This window comes from Phaethon aethereus (assembly GCF_964289735.1).
Source record: "Phaethon aethereus genome assembly, chromosome: 6".
Lineage (NCBI taxonomy): Eukaryota > Metazoa > Chordata > Aves > Phaethontiformes > Phaethontidae > Phaethon > Phaethon aethereus.
The window spans coordinates 41,117,421-41,144,341 of record NC_138580.1 but is presented as its reverse complement, the minus strand read 5'-3'; the positions used below and the strand labels follow the sequence as shown (position 1 = coordinate 41,144,341).

The 26,921-nt window shown below is 41.6% G+C and overlaps 1 protein-coding gene across 1 annotated transcript in view; it reads right to left on the bottom strand.

Annotated features, from left to right (window-relative positions):
• Positions 1 to 26,921, bottom strand: part of DRC11 (dynein regulatory complex subunit 11) — a gene marked incomplete at its 5' end in the record, with an annotated part of 105,321 nt that overhangs the window by 70,032 nt on the left and 8,368 nt on the right. Inside the window, 4 exons of the mRNA XM_082001586.1 lie at positions 11,285 to 11,469; positions 23,211 to 23,282; positions 24,007 to 24,195; positions 26,395 to 26,508. Coding sequence (XP_081857712.1) covers positions 11,285 to 11,469; positions 23,211 to 23,282; positions 24,007 to 24,195; positions 26,395 to 26,508 — 560 coding nt within the window. The remainder of the gene's footprint in view (positions 1 to 11,284; positions 11,470 to 23,210; positions 23,283 to 24,006; positions 24,196 to 26,394; positions 26,509 to 26,921) is intronic.

The following is a 26,921-nucleotide window of genomic DNA, read 5'->3' as shown; positions in this document are numbered from 1 at the left end:
TTTGAGGACTGCTCTTTTGTCTTTGCATTGGACACACTTAATACTTTCTATCATGCTTTGGTTCTAACTGTCCCTCTTCTTCAAATTGGTAACTTAGGGTTTTTTTTCCCCAGTTATATGCCTCTTTCATCCCTCTTCTGATTCTGCCTCTCCAGCGCCTCGTGACTGTTTCTGCTTGTGTCAGTCCATGCCAAGTTTCTTTTTTCCCCACTTGCCGCTTTTCTTTGCATTCTACAGAGCTGAATGTCTACAGGCTGAAAATATCTTTTCTACCTCCTCTGCTTGCTTCTCCAAAGAGATTGTTCCATGGAGCAAGGGCTGTAGCTTGAGAGCTACTGCTCTGTGCTTCGTGTTCATTTTTATTCTCCTTACTTCTAAGCTTTTCCTTAGTCTTTCTCTTCCCAGAATATCTCTCTAACACCTTTCCTCTGCCAGCCACTGGCTCTTCAGTGCCTCTGTCTTTCCATCAGGCACCAGTGGGACTCCTGATTCTTCTTTCTCTGCCTGTTTCTTATTTCTGTATCCTAGCATATCTTCATTCTCTTTGCTGTTGGAAATGAGGATGTGGGAAAGTTGGTTCTTCCAGCTGCTCTGTATAAATTTGCTGAAGATACCTCTCCCTATCACAGTAGAGTGAAAAAATACTTGGGCTGGGTCTCTTCTTATTCCCCTTGGGATTCACTCCCTTCTTCCTTCCTCATTGATTAGGACTATGCTATGCTGGTGAAACCAAGAATAGATCAGATGGAAGAGTAGACCCTGCTGGGCCGAGGTAGGTATCGAGCTGGATTACTGGAACAGAAACCAGCTCTGAGGTGAAAATCAGGCCCCATTCATCAGTGTTAAACACCCCATTTGTCTGTTCCTGCCTTCAGAAATCCTGTCTGCTGCTTTAGGACTCTGCTTGAGAAAGGAATAAAGAAAATGTGGTGTAGGAGAACTGTAACCTAACACATTCCTTCGAGCTGGGCACACTACTGCAGCATTTTCCAGGAAAAGCCCAATCCAGTCTTTAAAACATGTAGAGCTTTATTATAATAAGCTGCTGGCAAGTGTGAGTCCCTGAATGTAACTGATGTTTGTGTCTGTGTGAGTATCTATGACAACAAATAAATCTAATGTTTGGGAAGTGTCCTTGAGCATATCAGTGGGGGGTTTGTTGCATTATGTCGGTAACACTTAGCATTTTCAGACTTTTAATTCCTAAGTATTACTATAGATGGGTATGAGTGCTTTAGGAAAAGAATTAATTAGTTACAGGATTTTTTTTTCTTGTTTGCAAATGGAACCAACTCAGAGTAATGCTATTTACTTCAGCTGATTCCAGACTGCTAGACATATAAAGGAGTGAATATTTTTAGGAGCTTTAATGCTAAGCGGGAGGTTTAGACTCAAGGTCAATGGACTGTGGGTATCTGTGGGCCGCTTTCAACCGTTTGAGGAAGGTAGAAAAGGGAATCTAACCTAGATTTGTTGTAATGGCCTGTGTCACTTCTGGTAGCGCTGCAAAATCAAAAAACAAAAAGCCAATGAAGCCAGGAACGCATCCTACGGAATAGTGCTCAGGATGGGCACGCCTGTAAGAACAGGGCTAGAAGCGACTAGCAGGATAGGACAAAGATCAGTTTGCCCTTGTGCTATGACTCTGGTTTTGGTCCTCTAATTTCTTCTTGCTAAACAGTGGCTGTACCACCAAACACATGTGCTGAGGCTGATTTCTTTGGCCTTGCTCGTTGCATCTATTTTATTCCTCTGCAATACTGTGCTCTTGGGAATGAGAAAGGGAGAATAAAGAGGCGTCCTGTTTGTATGTGCAGAACCATGCCTCTGGCTGCCTCCACACTGCACTGCCTAACTTGCTGGAACCGGGTCTAATTAGAAGGCTATGGATATATGGATATCTATGCAATATTTGGAATAATTATGCACTGAAAATGGGGTTCAAAAGCTCATTTTGCTCATTGGCAGCGCCGGGGGACAAAAGTGGTGTAAAACCTGCTTCATCTGTCACTAGTGTTTTACTTGGGGCCTCATGGGACATAGCTCTCGTGTGTGCTCAAGCATCTGCCTGCTCTCATCCCTCTCGTCTTCCAACCTGATGATTAACCTTATCTGGGTTCTTGTCTTGGGTGAACAGCTCTGCACTCTCTGCAGTGTGCTAGGCAGGGCTTGACAACACCAAAACAGCTGTGCTAACTTTCCAGTTCTGGTTTTAGCACATCCCTGCTCTCACTGCCTGACACCATCTACTACAATACTCTGTTTCTCAGTTGATCGCAGATTTGTCAAGCTGTTAACCATTTGGACTGGAAGTTTAGATGTTGGGTATTCAATTGACAATATATAGGTCTGAAAATACTGGCTCAAATGTTTCGGGTTTTTTCAAGATGGAAACTAGTTAAAGCCATAATTTTCCTTATACTAAAAAGCGAAAATTTCTGATTGGACCCATCCTTTTACTACCAAGATTTAGAAGAAGGAATTTCATCTTGCTCTCTAGAAAAGAAACTTCTTTGTCCCTGTAAAAATCGTACCTCCACAGGCTGAGCTCATAGGCTCTGGACAATTTTGCCATTGCTCTGCTGTCACCAGAGCGTTTAGAGCTTTACGGTTAAAAACGGCAGAGACAGAATCTGGGACTAAATGGGGTGGAGGAAAGGTTAAGTCTTTCTGGACAAAGTGATTTAGAAGCAAGCAGGTTGAGGAGAAAAGTGGAAGAGGAGAGACGGGTCTGAAGAAGAACGATGGTCGTTATGGCTTTGCTAATGTGCGACTGTTCAGATCTGAATGAGCTTTTAACGTTGCTAATGCATAATTTATATGCAAGCATGGCAAGAGGTGTGCAATGCAAATCACACCTGATGAAAAGGCGAGTATGTGCTTGCAGATGCTCGAAGTTCTGAGCATTCCTGTAAGACGGTGAGGAAAAGCCCCATCACAGGCAGAAAGTCTATAATTGAGCTTTTCAGCAGAAAAGCCCTAAGTACCATGCTACTGAAATAGTTTTCCCTGATGTTGCACTGGTGGTGAACCGCTTGGAGAGCAAGTCCTTGGGAAGCAAGAGTATGTGCTTCTGCCTGTCTAATGCCCTTGAAAAAGCCCTGATTTTGATGAACTTCCTCAGAAACAGTGTCATCTTCCATGAGCTCCCCGGAAGTTGATGGGAGTCTGCTTAGAATGAGGACTTAGCTGTGTTAAATAACATCAGCACCTGATGCCGTTTTCAGTAATAGGGAGCCAGTAAGCAAACTATCAGGAAAGGATTCTGAGAACATCATTAACACCTTTGTGATTCAACATATCTGAATGAATATGGAAGAGTTTGGAAAGCTGGTGAAGGTGTGCTTATGTGCAGCTTTGCTGCACTTGGTGATTAAATGATAAGCTCATGAGGATGAGTTATGTTGAAAACCCCTTGGGAACCTTGATTTCCACCTGAGATGTTTTAAGAATCTTCTTTGTGTTGCTTAATTATTTCAAACTTGACATTCAGTAAGCAAAATTTAAGGATGGGTGTAGTGGAGTCCTTTGCATGTGTTTTTAATCACTGCATAGAGGCAGCAATCATAAATTGAAGTGTAAATTCAAGGAGCCTTACAAAACTGGAAAGGCAACATATTTCAGGGTTTGTGGTGATTTAGAAAGCAGAACTAGCAAAGTTATCAATGTCTCTCTGGAGGCGTGACACCAGGGTTCAACTGGTCTTACTGTTTCAGATACCCGCCACCAAGATTTATCTGTGTTTTGCCAAGTATGAGAAATATATGAATCCAGGGGCTTCCGGCTGATCCCCCCAAAAGCCATCAAGCCACCTCCATTAATGTCAACGCGCTCGTAAATTTTTAGCATACACTGAAGTAGGCAACTTCTGCCACTGCACAGAAGCTTCCAGAGGTGTCCCCTGCCTCCTGTAAATCCATGGACACCCAATAAAGTAGATTAACTGCAGATGGACCTAATAGCAGTTTGTCCCCCCTTTGGAATTGGAGGAGTTGACACTTTTAAAAAGAGGACAATGTGGTGTTCCCATAAGAAAGGAAAGGAGGACTGAAGGTTTGGGGTTTTTTTTTTTTTTTTAAATGGCTGTCAAAGCTAGATAGTTGAATCCAATCAATGGGAAAACAGGTTGCAGAACTGTGAGCTCCACTCTCCCCTGCCATACACAATCTTCTTGTTTATGATAACTTATTTTCCCTCTGTTCAAAGAAATCCAGTGGGCTGTTTGCTCTGATATTCCTCTGGTAAGCCAGTGCTGCATTTGCATTCTACTCCCTTGCTGCCTCCAGCCCTAAAGAAGTCTGCCAAAATTAGTCAATAGATAACTGCTCAGTGGAAGCTTTAAAGAATGTGTTAGGAAAGGCTTGAACATTACCCATTAATGTTTACAGCTCCTAATTATGTTAATTAATCAGTCTTAAAGTCTCCTCACCCAGGAGCCCAAAGGCAGGATTTTAGTTCCCACAGATGTACTCTAACCGGCTCAGACTCGGCAGCACGGCTGCTTGCAGCGAGGAGCTCAGCATGGTCTAGCTGCCAGAATATTTATGCAGGGTCCTGGACAGGTTTTGCTGCCAGAGCTATATGTGGTCACGACTGTGTTGCTCCTGGTGGCTTCTGAAGCTGGCTTTGACTGTCTATATGAGGTACAGTCAAACATCTGGGAGCAGGCTGAGCTGTGTTCAGGAAGATTGATGTTAAATGGAAGCTGTTCCTACAGAATGGCCTTTTGGCACGGGAGAAAGGCATAGAGAGAGCATTTTGTATCAGCACTAATTATTATGATACAGATTACTGTCTTTGCAAAATCTGAAGTTGTTACCTCTGTCAGAAAACAGAGGTGAAACTATTGCTAGAGAAAATGGACGTTGTCTCTTCTATCCCTTTCTCAGAGGCTTTGTAAAAGACATTGTCTCAACATGAAATTTGTCAACTATTCTGTGGCAGTTGATGTAGAGAGCAACAGGAATATCTCCTTCCTGGAAAAGATATTTTGGCTTTCTCTGGTTTGTGGTTTTTTTTTTTTTTTTAATACTACTCTCTAGTTTTTCCTGAGCCTCCTCCCTTGTTTGCAGCAGGTCTGATGAAAGAACAAGGCAAAACTTTCAGTAATTAGCCAACATTTGTCAAAGGTGCCCACTGTATCTACTAATGTTTCTGTAGTTTTGCAGGAAGACAAAGTATTTGGGCAGAGGACGACACTCAAGCCTGTGCCGTCCTTTCAGAGCTTCATTTCCACAATTTAGGGCTTGTCTTCACTCTCCCAAGGAAAATTAAAAGACTCAGAAAAGGTATCAACCTGGACTGGCTGCAGTGATGCAGAAGGAGCTTCTACTTGTTTTGTTTCAGTTCGCATAGGCTTTCAATGCACAAAGTACAAGAAGACAGGAGATGATATACTCAACTACAGAGAAAAGTAAGGACAGGAGAAAACTGTGCTGCAGATATAGACCTCTTTCTAATTTAGTTCAGCTCATCCTCATCTGGTGGAATTGGCAGACAACCTCTTATTCAACCTCATCTGCAGAATAGCCTGATCTTTACGTTGAGCTCGTAACTGCTTCTGGCTGGTAATTTTTGCTCCGGAGTAGAATGTTGCTTGTGAGTGTGTGACAATCCTTTAATAACGACAGGGAAAACAAGTAGTGACAATATGGATTAGGTGGAAGAGTGGTTCATCACCTATCTATGAATAGCTCCAGTGGGCAGTAACTCCTGTCTGTGCTGAATATAAAGTACCAGATACCAGAGAGGCATTTTTTGGTAGGTTCCTACGAAAGAAATGCCATGGCAGGGAAGAAGGGAATGCATTTTCCAGAGCAACGGGGCATTGTATGGAAAGAGGACTGTGATTAAGGGGGCTGGGGATGTCTCTAGTTGTGTTCCAAGGACTTCCAGACTGGAGCTTGGTCTTTTAGAGAACTGTCTGCCATAGAAGTTCATTACACTAAAGCTGGTTATTAAACAATTTTCCTATCAGCTGTTTCGCAAACTGTTGCCCTATCGTGTAGTAAACTGCACTCCATACTCCTTGGTTACTTGAAAAGCGCTTTTGGCAGGCCGAGGGCATGTACCATGGGCCAGACGGGACTCAAAAACAACACGAATCCGGCTGGACTTAGAGCAACAATCCCTCTGAAGCAGAGTTGAAGAGATACGGGGAGGGGATGCCACTGCTTGGCACGGCTGAGGTGTCATCTGTCTCTGTCCTGTTGGCAAAGCTTCAGTTGCTGATGGATTGCCTGGCAGCTTGCACGCACGTTAACGTTAACTTCATAAAAAGCAGTGTGTATGGAGTGTGAAATGCGATACGGGCAGCGCCTGACACAAATGAATACTTTCCCTATTCTGTGAAGTTTCAGTGCAAAACCTCTCTCTCCATTCATCTTCCTCCTGCCTTCTCCTTCCCCACCCCCTGCTACCTAGGGAGCCCGGTGAACAGGCGTATTGGCAGTAAACTCAGCTCCACAAAACAGTCTTGTGAAAAAGAGAAATAGAACACCATCACTTCCTATTTCTTTCTCCTTTCCTCTGCATCAAAGTCTGGGCTGGCTGTCAGGAATGTTCAAAATGAATAAATAAAGCGCAGGGACCCGCCGCTTCAGAAGGAGTTCTCATTCACTCGCCGTGAAGCTTGTCCAATTCTTTTTCTGACAGTACTCAAGTCAGCAGGCAGAGCAAGAAGATCATTCAAAGCTAATCAGTAAAGTGTAAACCTATTATGAAAGCACATTTACCCCTCGCCTCCTCCTTCCTCCAGAAAACCAATCCCCAAATCTGTGGGAACAACACATAACGTGCATAAAAGTCGCTATTACTTAGAGCCCCTGTTATTAGGTCAGCAATGCCACTGATGAACCGCTCCCCAGAGCACTGAGCAGCAGCATATAAATCCTCCAAGAAATTCACAGCATAATTTGTTACAGCTAGAGGGCATAAGATACATTACAGCAAAGCCTGTGTATGAAGCTCTCCCCTGTGATTCTTGAGGCTATCTCTGGTAATAAAAACCTCATCTTGATTTCTTATCCTTCGTATTGATTTCTGTCGGAGAAGACTTCTTAGACAAAGATACTACTATACTTCTCTGTATAATAAGGAGATCTTTCTCTTCTCCCCACTCCCCCCCCCTTTTTTTTTTTTTATAATTTACTTTAGGGACGACTCCAGGGAAGATCAGTGATCTGGGAACTGTTGGTATGTAGATAGGGTAAAGCGTAGAGAAGACTATGATGACAGTTTTTCTCTACGCAGTGCAAAACCTTAAATGAGAAATTAAAGAAAAATGTTTCCGGTCTGGAATACTACAGGAAATTGAAACTAAAACCCCAGCTATGAAATTGCTATATTTTAATATGAAATTCTGCTATTAATGTAATGGGTGGAATCTGTGGGAGACAAGCGATTAAAATCCAGACTCAGATGTATATAATCATAGCAACTGTTAATTTTGGAACGTTTGTAGTTCTGCTCTATGAATTGTATAGCTATCTTTGAAAAAAAGGGAGGTCTGCACGTATACTGCATGATGCTCTTTTAAAAGAGTTTTCAAAAAAACATCTTCTCTTTTAGTATGGTGCATAGGGATAAGGCCAGGTGTAGAAAGCTTTATGTGAATAATTTGTAAGCCAAATAAAAACAGCTCCATAGAAGTCAATACAGATGAACAGAATGATGGATGGTAAGGCTGCAAAGTGCACAGTGTTATATCAAAAATACCTTGTCTTCTCTGCAGTGGGAGAAGAGAACACTTTCATTTGTTCCTTTGGGTTTTGCTTTATTTTGCTCTTTTAGAACCTACCTTCGTAAGAAGCAGTCTTGAAATGACTGAAGCTATGGCTGTTCCCTTGTGCAAATGAAAGTGGTAAGTATTTATAGTAGTTCTTACAGGTGGAGAAACTTAATATGTACTCATTGGTTTTGTAATCTAATAGCATCTGTACTGAAAGATAATACCTGCTAATTGTATTTCCTATCACATCCTTTTCCAATTGAGGGATAAAATATGGAAGTTTGGAGTACTACAGCAAAATTTATTCAAAAGAACCTTTGTTCCCCTTTAGCTATCTGTTTATTTAATAGACTATGGAAAATGGTAAGCTCTGTCAAAAAGGCTAGTTAAAGAATAATTTATAAGCTACATTTAGCTGTTGATCTTGTAGACTGGCTTAGTGGAGAGCCAAAATATATCCTGGCAGGTAATAATTAACATAAACTTTGATGTTTCAGATCTGGCCCACTGTTCAGCAGTCAAGGCAGGAGCAGGACACAGCTCCTGCTAGTTCTGCAGCGTCTCTGGCATGTACCACATGGAAAGCTTGGCTCTGTGTGACACACATGCTCTCCATGTGTAGAAATTTACTGATTTTTTTTTTTTGCTTAACCTATTTTGGACGCAAGTGAATATGTCTGCAGAGAAGATTATTTTGGTCACTTAAATAGAGGCCTCCTGTGAAGAGCAGGATGGTAGGCAGCTGTGTCTGACTCCTCTCAGTCCCCTGAATCACTGCATCACTCAGCCAGATTCAAATGAACTAAAATATTGGGTGATGTCCAGCCTTTGCTGAAGCTGATAGCACCTCTCCCACTGCCTTCAGTGGGGGTAGCTTTTTATCTACCACATTGCTAAATCACTAGAATAGCTCTGAGATCTGTCTAGTCTTGGCTGCGGTGTGCCTTACTGATTTTTTTAGAGATGATGCTGGACAGTTAATTTAATTTAAGAGAGGAACAGGAACATGATGGAACGCACTGGCTCTGCCTGCGCAGGGTGTGTCGCTGCCCCTCTGCTGTCAGAGGTGACCTCCTACTCGGGCACGCCATATAGCTGCACATGTAGCATCTCTTTATGCTCTACCAAAACGATCTAGTTTATCTTCAGACTGCTCTGGTTAATTTTTTGAATATTAGATCAGGTTCAGATGGGTGGGTAGAGAAGCAGCTTGCTCTGTGATTCTACTACAAGGCTGGAGGGGAGCTGTTCTCTCAGTCTATCTCAGCTTCAGCAGAACAACGTGACTTCCTAAAGGCTTGTTTGTAAGCAGTGGTGTCATAGATTAACTCTGTGTGTGGGTATATCTTAGTCTTACTTAATGGAATCACTTGCTCAGAAACAGCATAGCCATAAAGCTATCCAAGATCCGTTAATGTGGTGCTTACATTTCTCTGCTTTAATCTTTGTTAATTTTCAAGTCTAGACGAGATTCAAGACTACTGAATCTGACTTGATCAGACCAGACAACTTAAAGGTTAGTTAAAGAACTCTTTATAACTTGTTTAATCACATATTTATATGCTGGGATACTGACTATGCCTGCCTGTAGCCTTGCAGTCTCACCGAAAGTTGGGCCCCTGGGCATATCTGGGATATAAATGTAACAATGGGGTCCCATTTCACTTGTAAGGGCTACTGAATAAGAAAGCTCAGCACTTACACTCCACCTTACATCTTCAGAGTATTTCATAGACCTGTGAAACTGACGTCGCTTATACATTAGGTAGCAAGGATTTTGATGAACTGCTCATAGAGCCATTCCTCTCCACCTCCCTTGATTGAACGATAGCTTTGGCTTCCTCCAAATGATCCTTTGAAGTGGTTAGGCTCTTGGTTGGCTCTGCTGTTAGGTGTCTCAGTGGAATGGATTTTACTTTTAATAATATCTCATAACTGTCTTTAAAGAGGTTTATGGCTCAGCCTTATTCTCTAGGAGATTGACTGTTCTCTGTTAATCTCCTAAAGAAACCTGTTACTCGTTCACAGAGTATTTCAGCTAGTTCTTGAGCTCTAGAGCCAAGTTAATTGGACACGACTGACCCATGTTAGAGAACTACTATTAGATGAGTGATATTAAGCAAAGGAAATAAGATCTTTCTGTACCTCAGAACATGCTGGGAGTTGTGGGGAGCGGCAGGAAATGGCAGCTCAAGAAGTGTGCAGACTGGGCCCTAGGAACAGGGTTGATTTAGGGAACGGGGGAGTGCTTTGTAATAACTGAGGTTTGTAAAACTAGCAGCCTTTTCTAAAGGAGTGCTAGGTGGGGTAAAAAATATATTAAAGTCTCGCGTGTCTTTAAGAGGCAAAAGTAAAAGAAAGAAGATAAATAGATTACGACAGGCCTGCGAGAGTACTATTTTTGATTGTTAAAAAAAAAGGCAAACACTGCACTGCTGTATATCTACCAAAACCCGATTAAAGTAATCAAGGAATAAATTTATTTTTTAATAAATAAAGCAGGTTTTCATCAGAATGCATTTGTGTTTCCAACTGGAAACTGCATGCTGAAGGTAGGTATGGTACACTGTCGGGGGGGGGGAAAGCTGAATGTGATTAATGGACATGACATTAGTCTACAAGACTAATATGAGCCCTGTAACATCATTGAGCAGCTCAAGACACAGAAATACTGGAAGTGTTTTTGCAGAGCAGTTTTAGGCAGGGCAGCCGAAACCCTTCTGCTAAATCCTTGCGGGGGCCGCTTCCCAATTTACTTTTACCTACTAACCCACCGGATGGGGTAAAACCTGGAAAAAATTACCTAAATCATAAAACCATCCTGTATTCCTTAGTACAAGGCTTACAGTATTGCCATATTAAAATTGTCAGTCTTGGAACTTCTTCAGCTAACGTAAACTTCCTGAGAGAACTATAGGTGTCAGTGCTCGGTTTGAAAATGCGTAAGTATGTGCTTAACTCTACTGAGACGTGAAGTTTCACTGAGATCAGCAGCAGTACTTAAGTAAAGTTACGTTTGGAGGAGTGTCTTGAAGGTCAGGCTTCAAGTACAAAAGTACTTCAGACTCATATCGGCTGCTGGATAATACCGGCAGCAGGCACCTGGATTGCAGTACCAGTGACGTGATGTGATTTGCTATAGCAAATAATTATACTTCTATCTCACGGAAGACTGCGTTCTCTCTCTTAAACCTTACGTATTCAGACAGGGGAAAAAAGTCAGAGTTCCTAAACTTTAAGTATGCTTCTCCTAATTACAAAGCCTGAGCCCAAGCTAACGTGCAGTCTGAATGTGTCCCCGCTTTGATGTCTGCGGACCTGATCTGCTGTCAGTCTTTCAAGGTGCACCTCTGATCCCTGCTGGACTGTGCGAGGAGTGATGCGCACTATTTTGGTTTCCCCAGTCAGGAGTCCTGCCGTTCGGGACCTGCAGAACTAGTTCTGCAGCCGGGACTGGGATCACCACCCTAAGATGGATTTTGTAATCTGTAAGTGCAAAATCAGGCTCCCTGGGGCAATGGACTTGTTAAGGGGCAAGTGTTGATCTCTGCTCACCGGCACTCGATGAAACACTGGCCAATCTGATCCTGGAGAGTTTCCCTGATGTCGAGCCCCTCCGTTTCTCGCAGCTTGTCTTTGAATACCTCCTCGCGTCTCTCCTGGACCTCACCTTGCGGGGCATTTATTTGCCTAGCACGCATCTGTGAAATACTAGTTGCCTTTAAGTGAGGAGGTAGGCTCTGAAAACGACAAGAGGAGAAAAAAAAAGGTATGAATTAAAAGAAACTTAATATAAACTGGAATGCCAGTTTGACAGTGAATCTGAGCTTAAGCCATACTTTATTTGCGGGAAGCTGGGGAAAAAACCCCCGTGCTCATAAAAAGTGCCTGGATGCACACAATGGTCTATTGTTAGTGTTTCAGCATTAATTAACAGCACTGCAATGTACAAAAACAACCCTTCCAGCGTGGGATCCTGGGATCTCAATGAGACAGGTGAGAAAGCTGCTGTTCTGCAAATGCCAACTTTATCCATGTCAGAAGGGTGCCAGAGATTTTTTAATTGAATTTTCAAATGCTTGGACTTCCCATTGGTACTTTTTAATTAGCCAGTATTGTTTTTAATTTGTTCACTTAAATTTTTATATGCACTGCTTGGTCAGTGGTTTCCTGGTATTTTGTTGCAGCTGGTCATATTCCTTTAGGAAATCAACTTCCCTTGAGGAACAACAACAACAAAAAAAACCCCATAAACAAACCCCCAAACACTGTAATGAAAATCATAGCTCCCCAAGTTTCCCATGATTTGATAACCTTGGCAAGAAGGACTTCTAAGCCAGTTTAAAGTCTTACCATGATTTCTGCTTTGTGATTGATTTTACATGTGTACTTTGAGAGAGAAAAATGAAAGTCTTTCTGGTATGCAAATACAGAAGCATGAAAAATACCATCTGTGCGGGTGGTCTGAAACTTTGCATTTTTTAGATTGCAATGGTTGATAGAGTTAAGATATTCCCAGTGTTTTACGAGCTATTACTACCTTGTAAGTGCAGAGAAAAGTATATTTTAAAAATTAACTTGTAAATTAGCTTTGGTTTTTCTGCAGTTCTAGAACAAAATATTTTCCACGTACTGGGGAAGTACTGATCATATTGTTTGATAGTGTATGTCAAAGTTAAGAATGGAAAAGTGGGGAAAATATGATAATCTGGTTTGTAATACGGTGTGTTTTACTCCTTGAAGTTAGGGACTATCTGACATATAGGTGGCAGCATATGTGAACAAAAGCCTAGGACTATTTGTTTGCATGAAAAAACCTATACTATTCTGCTCTGGCCTTCCACCTTCAGAATGTATAGAAATTGTCCTTAAATTGGCACATCTCAGACTAATTTAGTAATACATTCTCCTTGCTCTGGTGTGATGTATTTTCTAGTGTGCTCCAGAGGCCTCCTGCAAAGACAAAAAGGCTTCTATCAAAGGTTTGGCCAGCTTATATTTAAGATGTATTGTTTGGTGTTTTTTCTGTGCTTCGAGCAGGTTCCAAAAATCACTAACAAGTGCCAAGCAAATTTTGGTTTCGGAAAGTACACAGTGGGATTGCGTACTAGCCAAAGTAAGCGCAGACGCCCTGTTCAGGAAAGCAATTTACTGCCTTCCCTGCATCTGCAACGTGTGTCTCGCACTATGCAAAAGGAATTGGTCAAGGCCACCAGTGAGAAAATATTCAAGAGGAAACAAGAGCAGCACGGTTTTGGAAGGCACATGCTCCCTTCCTGAATGTAGGACCCAAAATGTTGCCTTTCACCCTGAGATGTTACCTTCACTCATGTTTCAGTTTCCATAGAAGTCAAGTGTTTCCGATCTTTGCCTTCACCAGCACCTACTTTTAGGTATGGCACAGTGAATATTAACACTATTTGTATTCCACCTGCATTTCACCATTGTCTGCCTCACCGATATTAAATGAACCTCAAAATAGCCAGATGTGATGATGCTTTCTCAGGGCTCATTTGGAAACCAAAGGAGGACCCATGAGGCTTGCTTGCCAGATTGAAATCTAGAAACAAGATCCACTTCCCTCGGGCAGTTTCCCACTCAACTTTTACTTTGCTACAGTAATGCTCCAGGGACTGCTCTTCTGAGAAGTTCCCATCAGAGTACTACTGCCTAGAGGCACTAGTAGCCGGGCTGCTACCGAAGAGATGAGCCGGCTAGAGCCAACGTGACGCTTCCATGTCTTTGCACACTGCTGCAGCAGTCCGAGCAGACACTGCATTATGCACCGAGGACGACCTACTGGGTTTTCTAGTTGCTCACCAGGGGAAGCTGGGGAAGGGCTGTTTCATTTTAGAAATATGCTTTCCAGCGCTTCCTGCTGAAGATACGTGAGGAAAAAACGGGATAAGGGAAAAGGAAAAAACGGGATAAGGGAAAGAGATTTGGGAGCACAAGAAAGGGACTGAACGGGTATTTCCATGAGCAAAGGTAGTTGTGGTGAGCGCTGAAGATGTCCTGCTGGGTGGGCAGAAGGCTTCTCTCCTGTCTTCCTTGGGAAGCAACAAAATCCATGTTCAAGCCAAAGCAACTTGGTGTGAGGGGATCAAGGAGCTTTAGTGAGGCTAATCCACAGCCAATGCAGAAAAATGGGCTCCTCTGCAGGATGTATCTGAATCTTTAAGGGTGAAATGTTGTGAGATGTCTCACCAGATAAACAGCTGCTGGGAAGGGGCAGCTCCCCCTCTGCCCTAACTGCTGGATGTGTGGTCCCTCCCTTCTGCACAGGCTCTGGGACTTGTCTGACCCTGCGGTGAACCAGTTCAGCTCTCTCAGAAGTAGAAAATAATCCCTTTTGTCTTTTCTCCTCTTCCCACCTCCTCAGGTTAATTATCTCTCAGTATAAACAAGGTGAATCAGACAGCCAAGGAGACAGCTGAGGGCCGGAGCCATAGCAAGGGAAGTGGTGGGTGAGTGTGGGACCAGAACAATGTGGAGAGCAGGATGGCCCATGCAGCAGCATAGATAGGTGAGCTCCTTTTTGCCACCTCTGAACCTTTCCTCCATTCACCTCCTGCTCTGAATCGCTCTCCGCTGAGTCCTGAGGGAGCCTTTGACCAGCTACTCATCACTGCAAATTTACTATTAGAGTATCTTTCATCAGCACCAAAGCCAGACGAGGCAAGAACTGTTTGAACTGGCAAGAACATGCCCATGTGAGCAAGACCAGAAGTAGGAGATTCTTATCTCTAAGTGAATTAATACGGGCCATATCCACACTTGAGTCCAGAGTCATGAAGCTGGTGTGGACACAGTCCAGGTAGCTCTAAACCAGCTGGCTCGGATGTTGGTAGCAACAGGGCTACAGAATGTGCTCTGGTCTGCAAAACCCAGCCAAGCCCTGAGTAAGTATTTGTGCAGCTACCTGTCTGGGCACCATACAGTTATCGATATATCTGCTGGTACTAGTTTGGGCTGCCCTCAAAGCCCTAAGGCGAGAGTACCGACATAACCTTGTAGAACAGATTATGAAAAGAAGCTCTGTTGTATTTGCCCTTCATATTTTTTTCATTTTCCTTTCCAAAGACTGTTTTATTACAAGAAAACAAAAGAAACACGAACCACGTCTACCAACAAGAATCCAGCTACCCACCTTCCATAACCCACTAAAGAAAGGAATGAAAGGGAAAGCTGGCGAGACGATATGCTCATTTGACCGTCTTTTCTTCCAGTCCTGTTGATTTCTTGTTATTAACATTTTCTCCATTAAGGTACATGGAAAATGGTTTAGTTACATAGAGGGAAAGGCAGTTGCTGATGTGAAATGCGCTGTTGCTTGATTGCTTCCATCGCTGGGCAAGCGAAGCTGGCTCAGACCTAGACGGCCAGATAAGCTGGGGAGGAGGGTAGGTGTTGGAGGGGAGCCAATGAGATAGGATGACATGGCAGGTATGAAAAGACACTTGATCTGAGCAGGAGTCGGTGCCGCCAGGCAAGCTGTTGTGATGAGTAGCAGAGAGATAAATTAATAACAAATGACATCCTTTGAAGCTGACCTAGTGGTGGACAGACGGTTGCCAAACCAGGGGCTCCTCCTGTAGTGCAAAAAGCATTGGCAATAACACGTTCCAGCTCAGATGGGTGAGGGAGAGCATGAAATGAAGAGCAGAGCTGGCTGTGATAAATGACTCCTGAAGGATTCGTGGCCGTCTAATGCGGAACATACGCAGCATGCCCTGTTTATGAGTGAAGACCAGGAGGCTGACACGTGTCAGGAACTGAAGGCTGGCTCCTGTTCTGGGGGAAGAGAAGGAGGAGGCAAGCGCTGAATGGCAGGGAGGAAATCATGGTTATTTGGTTTTAAGTAAAACAGTACAGGTGAATGTACAGCTGGCCTGACTCTCTGTTCTCTTTGAAACCAATGCAGCTATGCTAAAAAAAAAAAATTGAACTTGAGGAAAACAAGGATGAGGAAATGTCAAAAGAACTTAGGTGTACGTGAGCTAACAAGTAAAATGAAGACTATCTTAAAAACTGCTTCCCTGGCCTGTAAGAACTGATCCAAGTGTATTTAAGGGCGTCAACAACCAAGGAAAGCAATCAGTTGGTAGAGTATGGGTAGGGAAAAAGAAGATGAACTAGATAAAAGTTGAGTGCGGAATTTAGCAACTTACCCTAAAGATAGATACTTCAGCAGCAGGAGGAGCCGAAGAGGTATAGCAAAATGTCCAGATAATGCAATTGTACTATTGTTTTAGCTGCCAGTTCCCTATCATTTGTTGTGTGTTTATGATGCGTTTTCACAGAAAATGCTTTTCTTTTGTCAAGTAAAAGACAAACTGAGGAAAGAAAACTGAGTCCTCGGGCACTTAATGGATGGTATGGAATGTTTTAGACTACTACAGCACCTTAAAAGGCTATGAATAGCATAGGTGATATGAATTGGGGAACACTGCTTCCACCTTCTTGCTTTGCAATTGAAGAAAGCCTCTATGTTAAGCTCGCTTTCTTTTGACCACAGTGTTCTTATCCTAATTACAAAAGTATGTGTCATCTTAAACCTCACCAGCTTCAGAGTTCAACCTGTTCCTAACCCTGCTGCAGTAGTGAGGAGGCAACTGCAAAACCTGGGAACTTAAATTCATCTTCAAGCACTCTTGGGTCTTCAAATGGAGACAGAGTCTGTATAACAACCCTGGTGGAGTTTGTGTTCCCTTGTTAAGGAGCAGACTTCAGAAGAAAGTATGTCTAAAAAGGCTTTGGCCATCTGAGGATGCAAGAGAAAATAGGTAGTGTAATGGCAGGAGTACCAAGACAGATGGTCGGTGTGAGAGGTTGGTTTCAAACAGCTCCAGCAGGAATGTCTTCCTGCTGACCTGTGTCTTGCAGTATTTGCAGGTCAACTTTTCATGTGTCCACATGCTTGTTCTGGAGCTCTAAAGATTTATACTGAGACAATATGATGAGTGCTTTGATAGTCCTCTCTACTTAATGTGCATGTTAAGGAAGACAAAAGCCAATTTATTTCTAACCTCACTTCTCTCAGCTCCTCTAATGTTTCTGCTTCTGAATCAAAGGGAGGCATTCTACAGGAAGACACTAATAAATAGCTTTTCCTTGGGGGAAGAAGCATTTTCCCATCTTTAAGAAATTTCTTTGGCCATGTGAAATTCAAATTTGTTAACTTGCCCTACAAACAGCAACTCATTTAGAAACAAATTACAAATATTAGATGGAGACAGTGAACTTAATAATGCAATGCTGCCACATCAGTTGTAGAATAATGCATCTTAATGAAGGCTTCCCATGTGAATAAACCATTATATTTACAAGCTTTTCATGGTTAATGACCCAGAACTGGATAACGAAACTCACATTTTTAGTGTGGTCCTCTGTCAGCAAAAGTATACATATTAATAATTGATGTTGCTGTAAAAATAGGACATAATATGAAGAGTCCTGAGTTTGTGGGGGAAATAGGACTACACGGTCCATTAACTTAAAATGCTTATCTAATGTTTGATGGGCTTTGTCTTTAAAATCCTAGTTTAAATTAATAAGGCAAAATGGACATTTGTCTAAAAGAAAATTTTATTCCAACTCATCAGTCACAAGTATGCTGATGAGAGAGTGCTGTTTCATTCTTCTGTTCTTTACGCCTCCTTCCTCTAGCTTTCCCAAAGAGAATTTAGGTTTTATGAAAGTGGACAACCCACCAGTGGAAGGAAGGAAGGAAGAAGTTCCCCGCACCTCCCAGGTGAGCTGATGTGATGAAAGCCTCTGTACGATTTCCCTTTTCGACTTAGGAACCCAACTGCATAGATCCCTCTTCCCTAGCTTGAAAAGCCTGCCTTTCTGCTTAGTCAGCTCAACAGCTCCTTCCAACACAGACTGCTTTATTGTTCATTATAAAACACTTAGAGGTGTGCAGGCTGACTGAACATGCTTAAGGCTACAGTTCTACATATAGGAGGCCCCATGCTGTGGAACTAACTGCTCTTCGATTGTTCCATTACGACTACACTTACAAGGAAAGACAGTCTTCATTTCATTGAAATAAATACTTTTCATTTTACTTCACGTTTTAAGGCTAACATTCATATTATGCCTGAAAGGTAGATTTACTGCGGCTTTTATTGCTGGGTACTTAATTTAGGACAGCTTCTTTTCTTAGACCTGAAACAGCACAGCTGAAACACACACTGAATGGTTTTATGGGACTTCCTCAGTAAATGTTCTGCTACAGAGAGTATTGTCCGTAATTGTAATCTTTTGACAGATGTAGTAGTTGTGTAGCATTTTGCTGTAGGTTGCTCATTTTCAGAAGTAGTATGGTTTGTTTCTCTGAAGGGCGTTATTTCCTAAGTAAAGTATTTTTAATAGTAACTTATTTTCATGAATAGTGAAAGTGAGTTTATTTTTTTTTTTTACATTTGGACTACACAGACAAGTAACTCCTTGCTAATAGACTAAAGGAAATCCCCACCTAAGCAACTGAGCTCCCCTTCTTTAATCGTGACTGTTATGCTACTGAATTTTAAATGGTGATCCAAATTATCTTTGTAAGTTTGATATTGGAGTTAGCTATGGTCTTGCTTTCTAATTTCCTCAGTATATTTTGTCTGGCTGCAGGAAGAATGTATTTTAAAGACCTCTCTGGTCTTATGAAGATTGTATTTGTATAGGTTCCACAGTACACAAATGGTGATAGCCACATCAATCATATGGTTGAATTCCTAAACTAGGCACCAAAAAAGGAACAACTAAGCAAAATATATTGCATTCATTAAAGCTTCCCTACTATATGATTCACTTCAATGGCTTTGCCAATTAAAGTAATTGTCATATGCATTCAAACAAAGCACTTGTAGTAAGAGGCCTTGTTAGAAAAATATTGAAAATGGCTGTTTTATAGATGTATATTATATATGTATATAAAAGAATATTGACATGCAGCACTTAAAATTTTCTTTCATCTTACTAGAAAGTGGAGAAAACATTTCTATTCATGACCATGTAAGTTTATCTAATTTTGGTTATGTTTATTTCTGATATTATACCTGGGCATGCTGTCAAACTTCTACTGAAAATGCTAAATGTGTTTTGGACTCTGAAAGGCAGTGATTTCATTGTTAGTGTGACTCCAGCCAAGGAAAGCCAAATTATTTAGCGGGCTTCTTGCTTCCCAGCATCTTTCCATTTCAAAAATAAGCAGGTTTAAAATGTCTATTGAAAACAAGACAGATTAGTTATCAGTTTTAAATGTGTATGTATGCCTGGTGAAATGACATATAACTTTGTGCTGACATCTAAACGTCACCTGGGTTGCAAGTAAAACAAAAGTAATTTTAATCTTACGCTTGATAAAAACAGACCTGGTGTGTACCACTACTGGACCACTCACTTTCAAGACTGAAGAAATATTTTGAATTTCACTTACTTACGGAGTTTTCAATTTGTTAAATCCCGTATTATATTTATTTAGTCATAGTCTAATGTTTACACAGAAGGCTATTCTGGGAAATGCTAATTTTTTTCCCTGACTGGATGAAATGAATTATATTTATCAGGAATTCAAAGAACAAGGAATGTTTGGCAGAATGTTTTCTCAGATATAAATAAAAGCGTTATCTAAGACAACATGCCTAAATTAGGGTATGTTTAAAAGAGGTAAGAAGGAGAGAACAGTGTTTTTATTTGAGACCACATAGATCCTTTCATGCAAAAAGAATACAGAAGGAGGAAGAATGGTGGAAACACTGTGTGAGAAAAATCGTACATCAGCACGTGTTGTGCCACTAACGCTTTGGTAAGGGCTGAAATTACAGAATAGAGCGGTGTGAGATTTATCTGAGACAAGAAGGTGTCTATGTGTATGCATGTCCAAAGCATGCAGGGCTCAGTCCCATGAATTGTTTAAGCGTGCAGAGCACTTGGCTCCAATGGGATTGATTCCTTGTGCTCGCTGAGTGAAAACATGAGCACGGGGATGTCCAGGCTTTCGGAGTATTCCTGCCTCAAAGTTGCAACAGTAGGCTGAGCCCCTAAATCGCGATGGATTTTGTCTTGTCTCTTTGTATTCCATGTTCCCGGGCTCCTTCTACCTTTCCATAAATCAGCCTGATTGCAAACTGTTTATTCTAACTTTACATGTTAAAAACAGCTTTTCCTCTTTCCAGTAGCCTGTGTTCTGAGATTATAAGTATAACTTCCTGCAGGGCTTACCCTGTTAGAAGAGTCTGTTAGCGAGAGCGCTGAGTGTAGATCCATTATTAGGCTTGGGCTGTTTTGCACCACCCTGAGACAAAGCAGTTGCCAAAAACCAGTTCACACATCCAGCTACACTAGGCTGATAGCTAGTGTGCACCGTAGCTAAATGAAACAATCCCAGCAACCTCTAACTGTGGTGTTTAATGACAGGGAACTTATAAATGCCAGAAACAGACAAGTGGAATTACGCACCAGTTTAAAAGCTGGAAAAATAGCACGTTAGAATGGGGCTGTAACAGTAAAATAGTCAGAGCAAGGAAATACAGGTTTGTCTGGACAGCATGCACATGTGTTCAAGACAATTTAATGTGGGTTTTTTTGCAATGTCAGTGTGGCTTAAGCACAGACCTATGCCTGGAACATTGGTTGTGGTGGTCATGCTGGAGCTGGTAGTAAACAGCATTGTGGCAGCAATGTGAGGAAGATCAGGAAATGGGTCAGGATACAGTTATCAAGATGTATGTGCTCTTAGTGAGGCTTGCTTCTCTTTACAAATTAAACCAGTATTGCAAATTGTGATTTATCGGAGATTTAGAAAAACATGTGCTGAGGGAATCATGCTGTTTCTGCAATTAGGCTTTAACAAATAATAATAATAATGAGGCTTTACTTTTGAGCCAAGAAAAATCTCTGGAACATAGGCTTCTACTCTGTCATCAAGCAAAAGATGAAACAGAATCAAATTCCAGAAAAGATACATAAATTTTTCTGAAGTAAGTAGAGAGTAAAGAAAATAACACTGAACTAACTAGAAGACTGGACAATTCCTGGTCTTTGCATGTATTTTTTTAGGCCAAGACCACTAAATTTTTCCAAAAAAATCATTATTCAGAACTTCAAAGGGACTAGCTCTCTTTGTAACGCGGTCTTTATATGTGAAAATAACATAGACATTTTAAAAATAGCTATAATTGTAAGAGAAATGATATTTACTGCAGTAAAAGTGAAGTCTCCTTGGGGATGGACTTGGAGTAACGGATGGCTAGGTCTTCTAATTTATCTAAGTCGTGCAGCATTAGAAAAGCAAATTCAACATATTTACACATGAAGATCTGTGGTCATTTTTTAGAGGGCTGACGTGATCATACATCAAAGGGACTTGACCTTTGGAGCTCACTGCCTATCTATCAGTGTGAACCAATGCCTGCTTGCCACTCACTTCCTTTGGAGACTGTGGAAGGGAATGCGGCATAAAAAGTAAAAGGGAAACACAAATGGGGAATATAAAAACATGAGAAAGATGAACAGATTTTTTTTTTATTATTTTATTTGGAGGTATCCATTTTTTCCCCACATCCTTTGATTATATGCTTGGTAAAGAGTAATGAATCTGAGTGCAGAGTTGCAAACATCAATTCTCTTGCTCCTAAATGTAGGTCAGGAAACAAATACACTGTATGTGTTTGGTTTTAATTCCCTTCATCCCTATGATCATATAGATTTCCTCCCCATAAACTACGCTATTTAGATCCTAGTTATCAGTTACTCCTACTATTGGCCACCATGACAAGAGTGCTTGGCTGTGAACCTTCCAATAACTGATGCTAGACTTAAATTTCCTTCCTAAGACTCTAGTTTTAAGACTTGATAGCAAATGAACCCTTGTTTTGCAAAAGGTATAATTTCTAATTTATTTGCAGTACATCCCAAACATTCACCATTTTAAGTCTGCAGTAGCTAAAATCTCTGGCAATTTTCTTTGTCTTAAACGGAGGCAGAGTTGGCACCCAAAGCTCTGTTTAGCGATGCTGGCTACATTTGCTGTTAATGATCAGCAGATATTAAAGGCAACATCCCATAAGGTGATATCTGTATTTAACATAGCAAAACTTAAGTACATGTACGTGTTACTTAATGGTAAGATTTTAAGGTCATTCTTAACTGATGATACATATTTGTCAAATGTATGCTATAGGCACAACTAGTTTTCATAAACGTATAATGTAGCTAAGGGCAATTCCATCGCTGGGTAGGAAAATCATCCAAATCATCTCTAAGAAGCAGAAAGCATGTTTTAATTCAAAATTAAATTATTAGTTTCTAAATTGGAAATGGCCTCAAGTTGTGCCAGGAGAAGTTTAGATTGGATATTAGGATAAATTTCTTTACTGAAAGAGTGGTCAAGCGTTGGAACAGGCTGCCCAGGGAGGTGGTGGAGTCATCATCCCTGGAGGCGTTGTGTAGACGTGGCACTCCGGGACATGGTTTAGTGGGCATGGTGGTGTTGGGTTGACGGTTGGACTTGATGATCTTAGAGGTCTTTTCCAATGTTAGTGATTCTATGATTCTAAATTAATCATTTAAGAACTGTAGAACGCAAAGGTATAAATAAACCTACCAAACACGGAGCAGCGATGAACGTTTCTGTAATGTGGTGCTGTGAAGGAGCTTTACTAGAACTTGGTACAAGGGCTGCGCTACTGTAGCTGGAGTTGGAAAGCAGTGAGACTTGACACCCGTTAGTGCCTAGTGAAAGCACCCAAAGGATTGGTAGTGGCCAAAGAAAATGTTCTCTGTAAAGAGTTTCTCCTCCTTCTCAGGTACTTGCTAGGAAGATCTTGGTGGGAAGAGATGTACCTTCCCTGATAGTGGGAGGAAAAGGTTCCTTCTTTTGGAAGGGGTGCTTTCATTTTTTTCTTTCATCCCACACAAAATAACTGACCATGGACAGCTGTTCATTTCCCTGTACTTTTGTGGTAGAGGTGAGGCATATTTTTCTGATTTCTGTATGGACTTATGGAAATATTGATGTGTTAATATGGCAGTTTTACTGTCCCTTTTCCCTACTCTTGACATAGATATATACTGGCTTGCAAAGGGGTGGGAGAAGACAACTCTGCTGCTTTATCTTTAGTTCAGGAATAAGGCAGCTCAAGCATCTTGGAACTATGAATGAAGAATTGACTAATAAAATTTCCTTGTTCTGTCATGCCTGGGTCAAGTTCCCTAGAACCTCGGGCAAATTCTACACCGCTTGTTTCCACATCTGCCACATACATTGGACTATGTATGTATAGCACGAAAGCATGCAGCATAAGACAAATTGTGCTATTTCTGTGTCATTTATCATTTCAGTTTAGTTCTGTATTCCTTAGAGACTCCTTTTAAAATAGGAAGAATCTTAGAAATTAATTTCTCATCTTCTGCTAAATTACAAAAGTCTGAAGAACAGACAGAGTGTGGCATTTTATATTCTCTAGGCAGCACTACTCACCATCCCCAGAAATATCATTTCCTCTTCTCTCATTTTCTCTGTTTTCTTGCGCTGGATATATCCATGCCAAACCTGAATTGTAAACAAAACTCTAATGAGATAAATGGGCCTTGTTACAGCTTCCTTTACTGTGGCAGACACAGGAAAAAACAAATAGAGGAAGGAAAGGCACAATATACAATTGAAACTATTACTCTTTAACAGGTTGCCATCTGCTTTTTTTTTTTTTTTAAAACAAATTCTGAGGTTTGTTATCCCTTACACTTACGCTAGCTTCTAAACACAACAACATCAGGGTTTCAAAAACTGTTCGGACTTAAGATTTAGACTGAGCTCCTGGTCTTATCAGACTGAATTGTCTGAATTATTCATGTGTAAGGACTTTTTCTGGAATTTAGCAGTGATCTCCCTTTCTCATCTTTTCAAGATGTGGAATGAATTCTTCCCCTGGAGATCACAGGAAAAGGCATGAATTCCCTGAGATGCACTGGATTCTGAGGGGATGCCAGAAAGAGCAACCGGGGTCATAAAAACCAAGAATGGAAAAACAACATGTAGGTTATAAAGTCATCGTGTATTGCTAGTGCAGGACTGTTTCCACTGATCTCACATCTAGGATCCTGTCTCATTTTGTCAAGTGGTTTAAATGATGTATTTCACCTTGCTAGGCACCCTGAAAGCGATCGTTTCGGAATGCTTCCCATCCCATGAGCTGTATTTCTGTCTACCGCTGTTCTTCTGAACAACACACTGTCATTTGGTTCTGCCAGAACTGTTGTTAAATTGGAAATCTTACTTTTTGAATGCAAGTGGCAGCATCATCTGGATTTGGACCCATCTGGACCTGAAGTTTAGCTTGTCTTTCTCTCTTCTCTTCAAGGTAAATTTGCTTCATGAATGCTGCTCGACAACGGCCTTGGCGAGCCCGTTCCGCAACCTGGATCATTTTAATGGCTTCTTCAAAAGTCAAGGCCTTGACAGGTTTCTTCAACAGCACAGCCAAAAAAGAACAGACAAAGCAGGGTATTAAGAGTTATGTGTCTTGTTAATTTTGTTGGCAAACAAAACAACCAATGAACTTCTTGTGGAAACTTAAGACCAAAAAAATCCCTGTCATAAGCAGCAGGGACTCCGGTCTCAGTGCCATCTTGCAATATTGTGGGAGTTTGATATCTTGAGAGATGTGGTTTTCTGAGGACCTTTAGGAGAACAGTGAACCTGATGTGTTGATGCGTGACAAGGAAAGCCTGATGCTATAGGGGGGAAGCACGAATGGCTCTTGTGGCTTATGCATCCTGCTGAACTTTATCCATTTGAGAAAAAAAGACAGGAAGAACCATAGGGCTTTGTCCTATTAAAAGGAGAATTTCTTAGGCTATCGAATGCCTTCCTTTTACTTTCCTGTAGGGATGGGTTTCTGTATGTGCTGCTGGGACTCCAGCTCTCTTGCTGAATGGAAGGACAGGCTGTTCTGGGCCAGCCCAGGCCTGGTCAGCCCAGCCCAAAGAGAAGAGGCTTGGGGAAAAACGTGACAGAACAGTGCAGCTGGAGAGGGACTCTCTCTTCTCGCTCCTCAGAACTATTGCTAATCCCTCATGCTCCCCATGGAAAAACTGAATTCCTGTCCTTTCTTGATGTTAATCCCCCTATTGGAGACAGTTCACATTTGATGCTCCTCTATATATTGTGTGGAGCTTGCTATACTACATTTTCAGCAGGGTTTTCTATAACAGAATTGCAGAGGACAAATGATCTGCAGAACAGACTCCCTCCACTCTTTTCAATGTATTAGACTGTTTGTAACAGCACTGCCATGGATACTGAAGAATACTAAAGGTCTGTTACACAGCATTCAGGATTTCCTGAGTGCACATGGCTTGCTATGATGCACACAGAAGTGCTGACAAGCCTCTAGGAATGCCAGCAGTGATTGAACTGGAAGTGCAACACAGGGCACTGGACTCATCATGTGTGAGATTATTTTATTCATGTTTATTGAATGCTGGCGCCTCTCTTGTGGCATCCTGGCAAAGGGAGACCTGGGCCCTGCCAGTGTCCAACATGCGAGAGCCTGGTGCTCCCAGGTGAGCTGGCTGCACACCAGATAGGTTCATCTGTTACAGATACCACACTGAAAAGGGGTGAGAGCAGAACTGTGGGAATCAAAAAGGCTTCAAGATGTAATGTGCCAAAGCAGAGGATCTCCACAGACCAACACCAGACGACTAGAAGAGCAGAGAATTTACCCAGAGATTTACTGTGGAGGCCAAGAGGACTGCAGCTGCCCATTAAAGTAATCTAGCGAGGAGCCTGCGCTCAGTCTCTGCGGACTGCCTCTGTCTGACTGGCGCTGCTTCTTTCCCTGGGAACCGTCCCTCCGTTGCTTTATGGGATCAACACGCGGACTTCACCCAACAGCACAATTACTGGTGGAGAATTCAATGGCTGGGGCAGTGCAGCAGTTTGACTAAGTGGACTGATCAGGACTGTCTCTTATGGCTAAAACATCTATGAATCTAAGTCATCCAGACATGTAGGCACAGTTGTTTATTTCAAGGGGTTAGCAACAACTGTTTGTAGGCAAAGTGCCATTTACAAAAGGTCAAAAGTATATCAAATACAGAACAGTCTTCACTGGAGCACTCATGTACTTCTCCATAATGACTTTTGCTCTGCCAAAACTCAATTTTCTACTCCTCCTAGCAGCTGCAGCTCTGTATCTGCACAGAAGAGACTGCAGTCATTGTTCAGAGGTTGTAAACAACTGAAGGCTAACAGTTGTGCTGACCTGAACTCCGAGTTTTGCCCATTCCAGTCAGGAATCCTGATTCAGTAAAACTTAAGCCCAGCTTGATTTCAGTAGGACTAATTATGTGATGAGAGGTAGCTAGACAAAAAAAGCACCTACTAAACTTGGATGAAGCACTGCCCTTTCTGTGACTCTCTCATACGCATAAAGCAGAGTCGATTCATTTCAGTCTTCACCAGACCCAAGATGTGGCTGGATATTGTTAGACAGGAAAATTTAATGTTACTTTCTCTTTGTGCCTTATCTGTAAGCAGACTTTTACTTCCTAACTGCTATAAAAGTACTTTTCACTTCAGTGGCTCGTGTGTTCAGACACGTGTGGCTATAAACTAAAAAAGTTAAGCGTGTTATTGTGTAGGTATGTGGTACACTTACCAGTGTTTGCAATCCAGCATTAAGCAAAATCTGATCAAGCATTTTCTCCCTCTGCTGCAGGACTTCCAGCTTTTCTTTAATGAAATACCTTGGGATAGGTACTTCTATGTCTTCCTAGAGGAAGAAATACTCATGAGATGCTTTTTAGAACTGCATTAAGATGACATTATGTATTCACTGAACACCTTTACAAAGCAATTAAATTGGACTGAGATTGGGGAATTTGACCTCTGTAACAGCTGCTGAGCTATTACTTTGCAATTACTTAAGGCCTAATTCAAGAAAAACAAATAAATCAACCCAGTTTCTGAACCAGGGGAGCCTAGAAATCTTTCTTTTTATGATGGCTCAATTATATTATCAAACTGTTAAAATATTTGGCAGGGTTACCGGAAATTTAAACATGATATCCACTAAATTAAATACCTCTGGTTGTATGATCATCCCACCTCTTTTTTTAATCAACATGAAAAATAGATCTGTTCTCTTGCATTTTTTTTTAACCATTACAAGGAACCAGAGCACAA